This window comes from Delphinapterus leucas, chromosome 1, assembly GCF_059928025.1.
Source record: "Delphinapterus leucas isolate spDelLeu-1000000601 "Yukka" chromosome 1, BTC_Dleu_Yukka2, whole genome shotgun sequence".
Taxonomy (NCBI): Eukaryota; Metazoa; Chordata; class Mammalia; order Artiodactyla; family Monodontidae; genus Delphinapterus; species Delphinapterus leucas.
The window spans coordinates 50,163,009-50,176,866 of record NC_143129.1 but is presented as its reverse complement, the minus strand read 5'-3'; the positions used below and the strand labels follow the sequence as shown (position 1 = coordinate 50,176,866).

General features: G+C 34.4%; 2 protein-coding genes across 3 annotated transcripts in view; one reads left to right on the top strand and one right to left on the bottom strand.

The window, feature by feature from the left end:
• Nucleotides 1–13,858, top strand: part of ODR4 (odr-4 GPCR localization factor homolog) — a 144,835-nt gene that overhangs the window by 67,287 nt on the left and 63,690 nt on the right. The window lies entirely within an intron of this gene.
• PDC (phosducin) lies at nucleotides 5,998–12,672 on the bottom strand. Its single transcript, XM_022593383.3, has 3 exons — nucleotides 12,560–12,672; nucleotides 10,100–10,251; nucleotides 5,998–7,305 (listed from the first exon to the last, which is right to left on the bottom strand). The coding sequence occupies exons 1-3, from the start codon at nucleotides 12,618–12,620 to the stop codon at nucleotides 6,781–6,783; spliced, it is 738 nt and encodes a 245-aa protein (XP_022449091.2). The 5' UTR covers nucleotides 12,621–12,672; the 3' UTR covers nucleotides 5,998–6,780.

Here is a 13,858-nt window from a genome sequence, read left to right as displayed (position 1 = left end):
GTAAGAGGCGTGTTAACCTGGGAGGAAAGGATTTGAACTTGAGAGTGGTCACCAGCATTCAATGAAGCCAAAAGCCAAGATGAGGATTATAGAGTCTAGTGTGTTTGGTGTTAGGTGGCTGTGTTTTATATTCCACATTTGCCCCTTAAGAATGACTTTCTATCCTTCTCCAACCTGCTTTGTGCCCAGGGAAAGTTGACCTAACACACATCAACAATGTTCTTTTTCCCTCTGGCTTCTGGTTGGGTTTGGACAATGGGAGGCACTGAGGAGAGATAAGAGAACAGAAAGAGAGGTTAACTCCTGTTATTTATTTTGATATCTCTCTCCATCCTAGGTCACAGATTGGCAGGGGCAGTGTTCTCTCCCAACAACTAAAGCTCCTATTGGGCAGCACTTTCCTATAACTATGTCTCTCTGGTTTCCTCAAGGCCTGGGGGTAGTAGTCACTTTCACCTGTTGCTAGCCCTGTGGTGCTTTACCATCCCCTGTTAGTTTCCTGCCTACATTCTTGTATACACACAGTCTCTTCATTATACTCCTTTCAATCATACCTTTTCTGTTTGTGCTGTTTCTTGCCAGAAACCTGCCTGACACAGAGGTCATTGTTGATCTTTGTTAGAATCACTTTTAGTGGAGTGGTTGAGGAAGAGAGGTGGAGAAGTAAATGGAAAGAAAGAAAGAAAAAGATTAAGGACATGGATTCTTTTTTCAAGAGTGTGGCAGTGAAGGGAAGGAGAATGCTAGAGAGCATCATAGCTAGTGAAAATTCTGAAGAACTAGAGAAAATAAATTTAATGAGAGATGTAGACTTAATTTTAGGTTGTGAATAAGAAGTTAATATAGAAAGAGAAGAAAAATTGTATAATATAAGCAAAAAAGTTGTGAAATTTGAATGTGATATAATCTGATTAAAATCACAGATGGCAGGATTAGCCTTGTACAGAGAGACATCTTTGAGAACAATGAAATGGTGAATAGAGGATTAATATATGTGGGGTAAATCATTAGGGAAGTTCTTGCTGAGGAGGCTCGATTTCTTCTGTGATGTTGAAGGCAATGTCATTTGTTCAGAGGGGGAAGGATTTGTGAGAGGAAGACTGACAGGGAATGATAAAGGATGAAATGGTGACTGTGGGAAATGGAAGAGGGAATTATTTGCTGGATAAGCTATGGACTCTAGTTGAAATGTCCAGAAATTTGGGGATTTAAAAGAGAAATGCTTTGGAAGAATAACAGGATGAAATATGGAGTGTGCTAACAGGAAGGTGGTTGATGTCATCTTCCAAGTGTCTAAGCTACATGGGAAGGACAGAAATCATGAAAATGGAGATAGTGTTAAAAAGACAAGATTGAGAAATTGGAGGTCTTAAAGAATGTGCGTTGGGAGTAAAGGACTGAGAGAGCTTGAGGGGTAGATGCCTGTCATCAGAGAATGGTATAATGAAATTGAAGATTTTTAAAAGAGTAGTGAAAGTAAAGGAGGAACTGAATAGATATGACAGTGTGTTAGCTAATCAGAGAGGCATGAGTGGATGACAATTCCTTCACTGAAATTCTATATCAGCTGGGTTCCAGAATATAAGACCTTAGACAGTAATAAACAAAATAAAAATAAATCCCCATCTTTTTAAATTTCAAAAATATGTGCTCCTAATTGCAAGTCCTGAAATGACTATATCTTACCCATTTTAATTACCACCCTCTATTATCTAACATAATTCCGTGCATGTATTAGATACTCAAATATTTGTAGAGTATTTGAAAAAAGAACAAAGAAAAACACATCAAATTTTCATTATAAGATAATAGCTTACTAGATATATTTGAGCAGCTAGGTATATGATTGTAATTATATTCTGCAATAAATTCAGTATAAAACTCCTCAAAATTCTGTAAATTTCTTTCTTATTTGATGTTAATGTTTGTTTGGCACTTCTGTTTTCAGAACTAATTTAATTTATATTTATTGTGGTATCTACAGTCAATTTGATATGGCAGGTTGTTTTTAGGATCTTTCTCTTTCAATTCAAATATATAGATTTTTAAAATAAGTTCCTTATATAGAGGAATGTGAGTGGTGTGTTTGGGATAGATAATCGCATTCAAACTTCTTCATAAATGAGCTTCTATTTATGTAAGCATATCTTTAAGATCTTATATTTATGTACTGTGTTACCATTTTACTTCATATATAACTGTTAGTAATTATAACAATAATAATAACATTGGGTATTGTTTATTATGTGACAGGTGCTGTTCTAAATAGTTTAGACGATTTACTCATATTTTCCAAAATGTGCTATTATTATTCTTATTTTACAGATGAAGAAACAAGTATAGAGAGGTTAACTAACTTGCCTAAGATCACAAAATTAGTGAGTAGATTCAAACCTAGGAAGTCTGGCACCAGTGCTCAGGATATTAACTACCGCTACTAATATAGACATAGATTTAGATACAAATGTAGATGCATTTATCATCTGCTTGCTTAAATGTCTGTTTTCTTTACCTTGAGCTCCCTAAGGTCAAGGACATTGCATGGCACATTGCAGCTTATCAATAAATATTGTAAACTAATGAAAAATCTTCTCACTTTCCAAGATAATTTTGCTGTTTCCTACAGATTTTCCTATTATATTTATAATACTTTTCAACTAACACTCTTGGCTTTTCCTTTCAAGTCTATTCCAGTTATTATTTGGGTGGTTTGTTGTGAGACATGTTATGACATTTTAAATCTCTACATCTAAAACTTCATTCTTTTGCTGAGACAAAAATTATCTCTTCCTCTCCTCCTGCCAAATATCACAGCAGATTAAGTGTTTACATGAGGGGAGTTTGTAGTCCAGGATTTCTGCAGCAGCGGGCTTCAAATATTCTAGTCAAATCCTGCCTTTTTTCTGACTCTTCCTGATGAGTGTTATCGTCAAAGCTTCACTCTGGCATCTATTAGTCACTGAGTGCTTATTTTGAGAATGGTTGCTATCATCACTACTCCCTTTACAAAGGTGCCACCTAGTTACTTTTGTTTTGGCAATTATGGGTTAAATACATTCCAGGGGTTAGTCCTGCTTAAGCTTGCTAGCTCTCTATTTTAAATTAATGCACAGTGGGTCATTTCTTACAAGAGTAAAGCTTTCATTAAACAGGAATCTTTCAAAGCACTCATTTTTATTCTTTTCCATAGTTGAGAGTCTTCTTTCACCATTAAGTGATGCTTTTCTCCCTTTGCCCTACAAAGCTACACTACACTGCAGTTAATAATGACTGGTGATTGAAAAGAACTTATACCTTAATCTTAAAATATTGTTCTCTTTTGAGATACATGTTTGACTATCCTTCCCCACTGCCTTGTGATCATCTTTTTAAGTATTTACTTCCAGTCCATCGAATTAATATCACCCTAAAAGACCTGTTCCACTAAGGAGTTTTTAAATGATAAATATCACATATAAGGATCCTGTTTTTTGCTATGGTTTTTAAGTCCAGTAATTCCCTAACAGAGAACTCTGTAACGGATTAATAAATTCATTAGCAGTTACTCAGTAGGAGAAAACATGTGGAACTCTTTTTAAAAAGCTCCTCATTTTATATATAATTACCCTTCAGTCTCCCTCCTAGCATTCATCAATTTAGAAATAGGCCATAGGGTATTTAAAATTCCTTTCCCAATTGGTAAAGAGGAATAGAAGATGGAAATTTGGATTCATAAGCAGAAACTACCTATTGCAGTAACTACATGTTAAGGACTGGTCAATGTAAGCTGGTCACAGTTAGGAATTCTATCTCACCCATATTTGAATCACCAATATCTAGTATAATTGCAGACCTTCTTTTTCTTTCCCATTCTTCTTTTCCCTTTTTCTTCCCTTCCTCCAGTTGAGACATAGGATTTTGGGGTCTAGGAGAGAGGTAGAGCTGGAAATGTGAGTTTGAAAGCAGTCTGAATATAAATGGTATTTAAGACTATAGACAGGAGGGAGTTACCTAGGGTGAATGTTTAGAGAAGTTAGAGAAGGAGACTTAGAGGAATAGTCAGTAGGATAGAAGCAGGATGTGTTCAAAGAAGCCAAAGGAAGTGACTTAAAAATAGGGGAGGTTGTCAGCTCTGACACATGCTTATAGGAGATAGAATAAAATAAGGAATAATGTTGAGTCTAAACTCATACTGTTCACTGTACAACAGGCCAATACATCGAGAGATGAGTTGTTGGGGCAAGGAATAGCAACTTTATTCAGAAAGCCAGCAGACCAAGATGGTGGACTAATGTCCCAAAGAACCATCTCACCTGAGTTAGAATTCAGGTTTGTTTTATACTAAAAGGGAAAGAGGTGTGGTAGATTGTTGCAAACTTCTTGGTGCCAGAATCCTTTGTTCTTACATCTGTCTATGTAAGTCCCGTCACAGTGTTCCTATAAACCTCCAACAAGACAAATGTTATACTCAATTCTGCAACTTTATATCTCTAGATGAATGGAAAAGTGTTATACCTTTAAAGGTCAACACCTTGAGAATGGGCTATCCTGTGTATTTCAGGCTATAAGCAACATTATTTTAGTGATTAACTTGCAACAAAAACAGTATAATACAAAGGTTAAAGTAAAAGAAATAGATCCAATATGGAGTCAGATTTGTCTTTCCCTGTTACAGTAAGACTTATAAGGAATAAACTTAAGTTTGACAAGGTGATTACAACTGTAATTAGAGTGCTTGGGACAAAGGCCTGATGGGAGTGGGATGAAAAAAATTAGAAATGAGGAATAAAGATGATGACTTTAGACACTTCTTTCAAGAGATGTGATTTTATTTAAAAATTTTAAAAAATATTTATTTTATTTACTTATTTATTATTTTTGGCTCTGTTGGGTCTTAGTCGCGACACACAGGATCTTCATTGCAGCGCGTGGGCTCTTCGTTGTGGTGCGCAGGCTTCTGTCTAGTTGTGGCATGCGGGTTTTCCCTTCTCTTGTGGCGCGGGCTCTAGAGTGCATGGGCTCTGTAGTTTGCGGCACGTGGGCTCTCTCGTTGAGGCGCTAGAGCTCAGTAGTTGTGGCATGTGGGCTTAGTTGCAACGTGGCATGTGGGATCTTAGTTCCCCAACCAGGGATCGAACCCTCGTCCCCTGCATTGGAAGGTGGATTCTTTACCACTGGACCACCAGGAAGTCCCCCAAGAGATGTGATTTTAAAGGGAAGCAGAGCGGTGAATAATAGCTGGAAATTTTAAATTATAAGGGGCATATTTTAAATAGTGGACAATTTAAAAACTCAGTTGTAAGCCAGTATGAATAATACAGCATAGAGAAAGTGAGAAATACATGATGCGGGTAGAGGGGAAATAATTTCAGGAATAAAATTACTGTGTGGGTGAGCATAGGATCCATAGCACAGTTTGATCAGTCGGGCTGAGCTGCGTGAGCTTCTTCCATTTTAACATCAATGGAAACAGTGTTTACATGAAGGTGCACATTTTAGATTGGTAATGGAAAGGTGAGGTAGGGCTCATCTGATAATTTCTGTTTTCTCAATGAAATATGGGCAAGGTGAAGTGTTTGGCATGGGGTCAAAATGTTTTAAGGAAAAAAGAGAAGCCATAAAATAGTCGTTTAGGAGAGTGGAGACTAGAATTTGTGACATATGTCTGGTTTCAACATTGGTTCACCAGAGGAAAATGTGCAAACCTGTTTTAAGCACACTTGTCTCTGAGAGCCCACACTTGGTTACTTATCAAGCACCATGTCTTCAAAGATAGGCTGTATCACTTTGGCTCTCACTCACTGTCATTTTCCACTCTGATTCAGACACCTAGAATTTTCTTTTATCTTGCTCTTCAGCTCATTCATGCGTTTAAAAACATTTTTTCAAATTATATTTTATTTTGCATTTGTATGTGTTTTGTGTAGGAGGAGAGTTTTCCAAATGTTTTCAAGGGATATGGAAGTAGAACTTCTACTTCTCTGAATTTGTTTCATCATTTATGAAATGGGAGTAATATCTACTTGCAGAATTGTAGTTAGCTATTAGAAATGATATGTATAAAATATTGACCCATAAAAGACAATCAATAAATAATAATTGTAATTATTATTACCACTAAATATTATTTTGTCTAAAGAATAAAAAGACCTTGCTTCTACCCTGCTTTTTTTCCTAGATAAAGTTAGCTTCTGAAACTCTGAAACTGTAATTTTAAACAAATACTTTTTAAACAATATTAATGTGCCACAATGTTTCTAAGTTTCTTATGTATTAGTTTGGTTGGAATATAAGATATCTTACTGAATGATAAATTTTTGTATTTTGAGTTATATAATGTTTTAAGGCCTTGATAATGTAATATTTGAGAAAGAATAGACTTTAAATAGGAAATGTATTTTCTTATGAGACTTTATTCTTATTACACAAGAAAAAAAATTATATTAAAAATATAATTTGAAAAACACAGTAATAACAATGAGGATAAAACATGGAGTAAAAAAGCCAACATATAACTTGAAAGGGATTTTTGAAAACTGTCACAATATTATCCATATCCTCTTTGTCTACTAAAATATTACTGAAGACTACAATGTTTTGAAGTAAAGCATTATATCAATTTGAGTAAATAATACTAAGAAATGCTAATCATATAATTTTAGTGTCAGTCTGGTTTTTTTTTTTTTTCCCAAATTAGAACAGCCATTACTACACTTGGTGTTCTCTAAAGGAATATAAATACTACCAAAATCAATGTTCAATGCTTAAAGGAGAAATATGAGACACTGACATAGTGAATCTTTATTCCATATCTTCTTCCATGTTGCTCTGGTCTAGGACATGCATTTCTGTTTCAGGTAATAACCCATATTCATTCAGGAAAGATTCCACATCCCCAGTAAAAAATTCTTCGGCAAACTGTTCAGCAACACTAATGAAATTGCTTATGAGTTCCCCACCTTTGTAGATGAGCAGTGTGGGGAGTACATCTGAGGAAAAGCGGTCCCCAGCACCTGTATTAGAAGCTTTTATTTTACAAAACTTGACTGTAGGGTATTCGGCTGCAAGGCATATTAAGCTACTGTTTAGAGCATCACAGCCCTTAATACCATCTTCATAAATGTGAACAATGATTGTGATTATTTTCTTCTCCTTTTCAATGGTTTCCAGGAATTGCTCCCCAGATTCCAGCTCATAGACAAACCCATATCTAGGCCCAAAACTCAGCTTCTGGTGCATATCCTGCATACACTGCCTACGGTATTTACGAAGGCAATTTTCATCTTCTTTTTCTCTGTGGATTAGCTCATATTCTTGAACGCTCATCTGGAAATAGATGAAAGAAATGATAGAGATCATTCAGTCAGAAATTTATATTCCTTATAATATCGAACCCATTCTCAACTTAAAGAGTTTGCGTTGGCTGTCCCCCCTACCTCCTGAGATGGCCTTCTCCTTCACCTCATTTGTTCAAATGTCACCTTCTTTGATTATTCTACCTAAAAGTGTCCCTGCCCCATGTTCTTTATGCTGGTTTATTTTTCTTCATAGCAATAAACATTACTTGATATTATAGTATATGTTTCATTGTTTAATATTAGTTTTTCTAACTTTTATGCTGTATGGGGGCAGAATTTAGTGTCTGGCACATAATAGGGGTTCAGTAATTATTTCATGACTAAATACATGCATAAGTATTGCTAAATATAGTTGAGCTATGAGATGGTCATGAAATGTGCCACTTTGGGTGAAAAAAATCCAGCAAGGTCTACTCTAGAGTGACTTTCATAAAAGTGTATACACATGCTCATACATGCACAAGTGCCTGTACATGCACTTAAATGTGTTTTCAACAAATGCCTTTGGACATTATTGTCTCCTCCACAAAAGTTGTGAAAAAGATTTTTTCTTATCACTTACTAATTTTTTTGGAATATGTAGGATAGAATTTAAGAAAGACAGCTTTTACTACTATTTGGAGTTCAACAGATTAGCCAAAAGACCAGCAGCATCACCATTACCTGAGAAGTTCTGGGAAATGCAAATTTGGGGATGCCACCCCAGATCTACTGAATCAGACTCTGTGTGAGGCTGAGTGAGACATGTTTAAACAAGCCCTCTAGGTGATTCATATGCACTGGTTTAGGCTAGAATGAGAAAAGACCTAACTTCTATCTTCCAAGACAGCTACTTTTCACTGAAGCTGGAATATAAAATTACCTGCAGAGCCTTTCTTAATAGCTATGTCATTATTAACTTAGTCAATAGAATGTTAAACACCCTTTCCCTTCACATACACACACACACACAAGATATAAAAGAGTGATGATGGGACATAGTATGACTAAGAGATGTGGAGCAGCCCAGAACCAGGGAAGTTGGACGACTCCCAAATTTATGGAAAATCTACTATGTCTTAGACAATTTACATAGATTATTTTTCTTAATCTTCAGAATAAACATATCAGGTAGTTTTTTTTACAGAAGATACTGAGATTAAGTAGAAGTATTTGGTGCTTTCATTATTTCCTTTTCTTGTTTCTTCCTCCTATATTTGTTTTTCTAATGTCCTCATTCTTATTATTGTTTTCTGCTTTAAAATTATCGTTCCAACTTAATTTGTTTTAATCCTAAACATTGTTAAATGTTTTATATAATTTTTAAGTTGCTACCATAGTTCTGCTAATTTAACAGGCTGAACCACAAAATACTGATTTACATATGCATTTGAGCATTCTTATGAGAACTTGTTCCATTCACACCTTCAGGCAAATAGATATTTAGGCATTCAGATACATTTCTAAAGCTTAACCTTAATACAATATTTTTAATCATTATAATGTCTCACATTTGTATAGCATTTTACATGTTTCAAAATACGTTCTCATTTATTTTCTCTTCACATCCCTTTAAAACAAGTGAAGGAGGTATTGTTATAGTTCCTCAGATAGGAAAATTTAATTGTCTCATCCACATCACATAGTGACTCAGTGAAGGAACCAAAATCTGAAAATGAGATCTTTTTTTTTCCCACTTCCCTCACAAACATTATATTGCATTAATTTTTTTTTTTCTTGGCTGCGCCAGGTTTTAGTTGCAGCATGAGGACTCCTTAGTTGCAGCATGCATGCGGGATCTAGTTCCCTGAACCCAGGCCCCCTGCATTGGGAGCACAGTCTTACCCACTGGACCACTAGGGAAGTCCCTGAAAATGAGATCTTAGATTTGAAGATTTTTTACAATGGCCAGAAGCCTAGAACCAAGAATATTTCTGATGCAGAGACTGTCTGTTGAGAATCAATATACAACAATCAATATACAACAACTCATATATGCTGGTTTGGAGATAAATAAACCACTAAAGTGATTTTTCCCCACAATGGAAATCACCTTCTGGTTTCTTTTAGTATTTCTTTAGTATTGCTGTTGTTTTTATATAAATAATATGTGCTAATTATAAAGATTCAAAACTGAACTAAAAGCTAAAGGAAGGAAGTAATAAATACTGAAATTTTACCACTCTGATACTCTAAGATAATCTCCATCAAGATTTTATAGATCATCTTTTCATATTTCGCTTTCTTATGTATGTATGACATACACATTATATAATAAGAAATAAGTGAGAATTTTAAAAAATGCTGCTCTTAAAAAATTATGGATATATTTTTTTCATAGTGTGGCTTATTCTGCTTACCTTCTTCCTCCTCCTTGGAAAGGAGGTTGAGAACTGTCAACCAATCCCACCCTTCCAATTAACCAATATTGTCAATTTGGTGAGTGTCTTTCCATACTTTTCTACATACATGCTCATATAATCATAAACATAAACATAATCATAAGCATAAACACATATACAGTGTTTGTTTTCCATTGCTGTAGAGAATGGGATCACATAACTTAAAATTCTCTGTATCTTACTTTCTTATGTTGTGGAACTACCTCTAAGTCAACTCATGTATTTGTAACTCATTCTTTTAACAGTTGCCATGTATTTCTTAGTATGGGATGACTTTATAGGCATAGGCGTTTACTGCATTTCCTTTTTTTTGCTAATACAAACAATACTATAATAAAAACACCCTGTAGATTATTTATTTTTGATTTCTTCTTATCTTACCTTTCTGCTGAATCTTTCTTTTGAGTCTTTGTCATCTCCACTCTGAGGAGAAGACATTTGTCTGAGAATCTCCTTCTTACTGGGTGGGAATGAATTATTATCTTCACTCTCCAATTTAAACTTTCTCCAATCACTTATTACTCCTTTGGGTCCTGGAATAAAATTTAAAACAAATTGTTTTCCTTTTTACTTTCCAAGGACTATTTACACAATTGATATTGCCATGGGAATAGACTTGCTATCTTCTGTATCAGAAAAATTATCTTATTTGGGCTAGAAATTTCTGACTGCCTTGCTCATAGAAATGTTCTCCCACATTAATCTTGTTAAGTGGGTTTTGACTAAGAATCTTTCTATAACATCTGTGTTAATGAAAATAGAAATTATGCACTTTGAGCTATTGGAAAAAATTGTGGGTAAAGATATTTAAAAACTAGAGTATAGAGAGGAAACTAGAATTTTAGAAAAATAGTACTGTCATTAAATAAGAAAGAAACTTCAGCAATAAACTAAAATTGGAAGCACACTATTTTTTTTTTTTTTTCGGTACACGGGCCTCTCACTGTTGTGGCCTCTCCCGTTGCGTAGCACAGGCTCCGGACACGCAGGCTCAGCGGCCATGGCTCACGGGCCTAGCCGCTCCGTGGCATGTGGGATCTTCCCGGACCGGGGCACAAACCCGCGTCCCCTGCATCGGCAGGCGGACTCTCAACCACTGCGCCACCAGGGAAGACCTGGAAGCACACTATTAACAAAGGAAACTAGGATTTGGGGGGAAACAGATTGAAATGTTATCAAGATCCAGAGAACAATAATGACAATAGCACTTAAAAGACAACCAGTAAGCGGGAGGCCTGACTTCAATTAAAACTAAAATGGCTTTAAGAAACTTATTATATAACCATTCAATTCTTTCTAAGATCCTAAGAATCTTTTTACAAATATAGAAAAGATGGAATTTGCAGATTTAAGAATATTAATTAAATCAAGGATGATCTAACTGAAGTTCTGATGTTCAGTTGCCCTGATAAATAATAACAGTGTTTGGAAGAAGGTCTAAATTCTTGAAAATATGGAGTTTTAAATATCCTTCACTAAAACTTAACCATATCCATACTTTAATATTGTATTATGTATGTAGATGTATTCTCTCTCCCACATATTTCCTAATAATTTTTATTTATATAATAATAATATACAATTTTAATATAAATTTATTTATATTATGTTCAATCAATTTTTTTTACTTACTTGCATAGTCTTCATTTTCCAGATGTGTCTTCCACATATACAAAATATGCATGTGTATAGCATGCGTTTATGTGTGAAGAAAAGAGAATCCCTTTTTTTCCTCTTTTTTTACAAATGGTAGTATATTATGCACACTTCTGTTCACTTTTCTTTTTTTACTTCACAATATATCTTAGAGATTTTTTTCACATATATACATAAACATCCTTTTTTAAAAATGGAGGCATGGTATTCTACTGTGTAGATATTAATTTACTTAGTTTCTTATTGATGTAAATGGTTGCTCCACATTTTTTCTCTGACATATTATTCTGAGTGAAGAACCCTACAAATACATTTTTTTTCCTCTCTGTTCAGGTCCACATATAGGTAATGGTAGTAAAATTGCTTGGTCAAAAACATATATATTTCTAATTTTAATATTGCTAAACTACCTTTAAAGAGGTTGTACCAATTTACACTGCTACCAGTAATGTATGAGTATGCTTCTTTCCAAAGTGTGATATTAAACTTTTTTACTTTTACAAACCATGTGAAAAAAACGTATTTCACTATATAGTTCTAACTTTGTAAGTGCCTATAAATTTTTTTTTCTAAATAGTCTATTCTATATTTTGCCCATTTCTCCATTTGGTTGTTGGTTTTATTCTTATTGATTTGTAGAAATTTTAGTATATATTAGGAAATTCACCCTTTGTCAGTTAGTTGCAAATGTTTTTCCTCAATTTGTTAAATTTTTTTTGGATTTTGCTCCTGATGACTTTTACCAGACAGCAGACATTTGCTTACCCCCTTCCTTCCTCCCTCCCTCCCTCCCTCCCTCCCTTCCTTCTTTCCTTCCTTCCTTCCTTCCTTCCTTTCTTCCTTCCTTTCCTCATTTCTATAGCTGAATTTATCAATCTTCCTTTATTGTTTCTTGGTTTTGTGTCATACTTAGAAGGTATTCTAAATACTGCCACTATGAAATTAGTTTCCATGCATTTTTGTTTAGTACTCATACGAATTCATTCAAACTCAAATTGACATCTAATTAAAACTGTTCTAAAAGGATTTGATTTCACATTAATTTATCCAGTCAAATATTTTTTAGATGATTCCACAACCCATTCAAAGGTATTACTTAAATTTCATACTGAATAGTGACAATAAGAACATTAGAGATCTCGGGATCTAATTTTAAAATTATTTTTTTCTTTTAACTTTGCTTACCTGTGTGTGTGGCCTGTCCTTCAGAGTCTTCCTCCAAACTTTGCCTTTTGGCTCCTTCCATTTTAGAGATTCAGATTTGATATAATCTATAGGATAAACAAAGAAATAATGACGGCAGATGAATTCTAGGAGAAATATATGTATATATTCTGCTGCCAAGTTCCATGTAAGTTAAGGGTTATCACTAAGTGATGCAGTGTTTAGTTTTCTATCTACCTTGTAAAAGCACATTAATTTAATATTTGTGTCCTTAAAGATATTTAGACCTAAGAATTTTACATAATTTATAGTTTGTCTTTTTTTACTTAAAAAGCCTTCAGCTTGGGTCCATGTACTTAGTAAACATTACTTATTACTGATTTTCTTTTTTATTACTGTTTGTTACCAAATTTCATAAAATTATATTCTAATCATTTTATATAATAATAATGTTTTAATTAATAATAATTATATACTTACTATGAACACTTGTATGTGCCAGGCATTGTACCCATCATTTTATTGTGTCAAAAGTCACTTAATTCTCACACAACCATATATAGCAGGGACAATTGTTAATGCCATTTTACAAGTGAGGAAGCTGAAGGACAGGGAGTTTAAGTTCTACTTGCCTAAGATCACATAGTAAGTGGTGGAGCAAGGATTTGAATCTACATTTGATTTTAGAGCTGTCTTAAAGCATTACACTATTAATGGAAGTTAAAATACTGTATCATTTTTTCTCAGTGTGATTTGACAAATCCAGCTTCTGAACTGGCATTAAAGAACTATGATCTAAGGAATAGTGTGATTCGAAGCCTAACACTATAACTTCTCTCCATACCATAAAGCACGTTTTGGTGACGTTACCCACCAAGCAAATGAAAACAGCCAGTAACTATGCGTATAGAATTTTGAGAAGCTAAAATTTGTCACAAAATCTACCAAAAGCACATGGAGTTTTATTCTTAGGAAACTCCATGATGCCTTCATGTAGAACCTATTTATTCCTAGTTCACATTCAAATCCAACTTATTTGCCTATTTATTTTTCCATTATCTGGAAAACTCTATTATACATACTGACACATTCCCCAAGAAGGTCCATATAGTTGTGACTTTCTTGAAATTTTCAAGTCAAGGAGGGTATACTGACAGGGGATATGCTATCTTTTTACTCTTTCTCCTTCTTCTACCCTTCCCCCTTTGCCTCTTTCTTTCAAAGTCAGTTATTTTTAGATTAATTAATTTATTTATTTTTGGCTGCATTGGGTCTTCATTGCTGCACATGGGCTCTCCCTAGTTCTGGCGAGTGGGGGCT

Coding starts and splice junctions, on each gene's coding strand:
- PDC (XM_022593383.3), bottom strand. CDS start 12,620: ATGGAAGGAGCCAAAAGGCAAAGTTTGGAGGAAGACTCTGAAGGACAG. Junction 10,252..12,559: donor AGGACAGGCCACACACACAG/GTAAGCAAAGTT, acceptor ATTTTATTCCAG/GACCCAAAGGAGTAATAAGT. Junction 7,306..10,099: donor AAGAAAGATTCAGCAGAAAG/GTAAGATAAGAA, acceptor ATCTATTTCCAG/ATGAGCGTTCAAGAATATGA.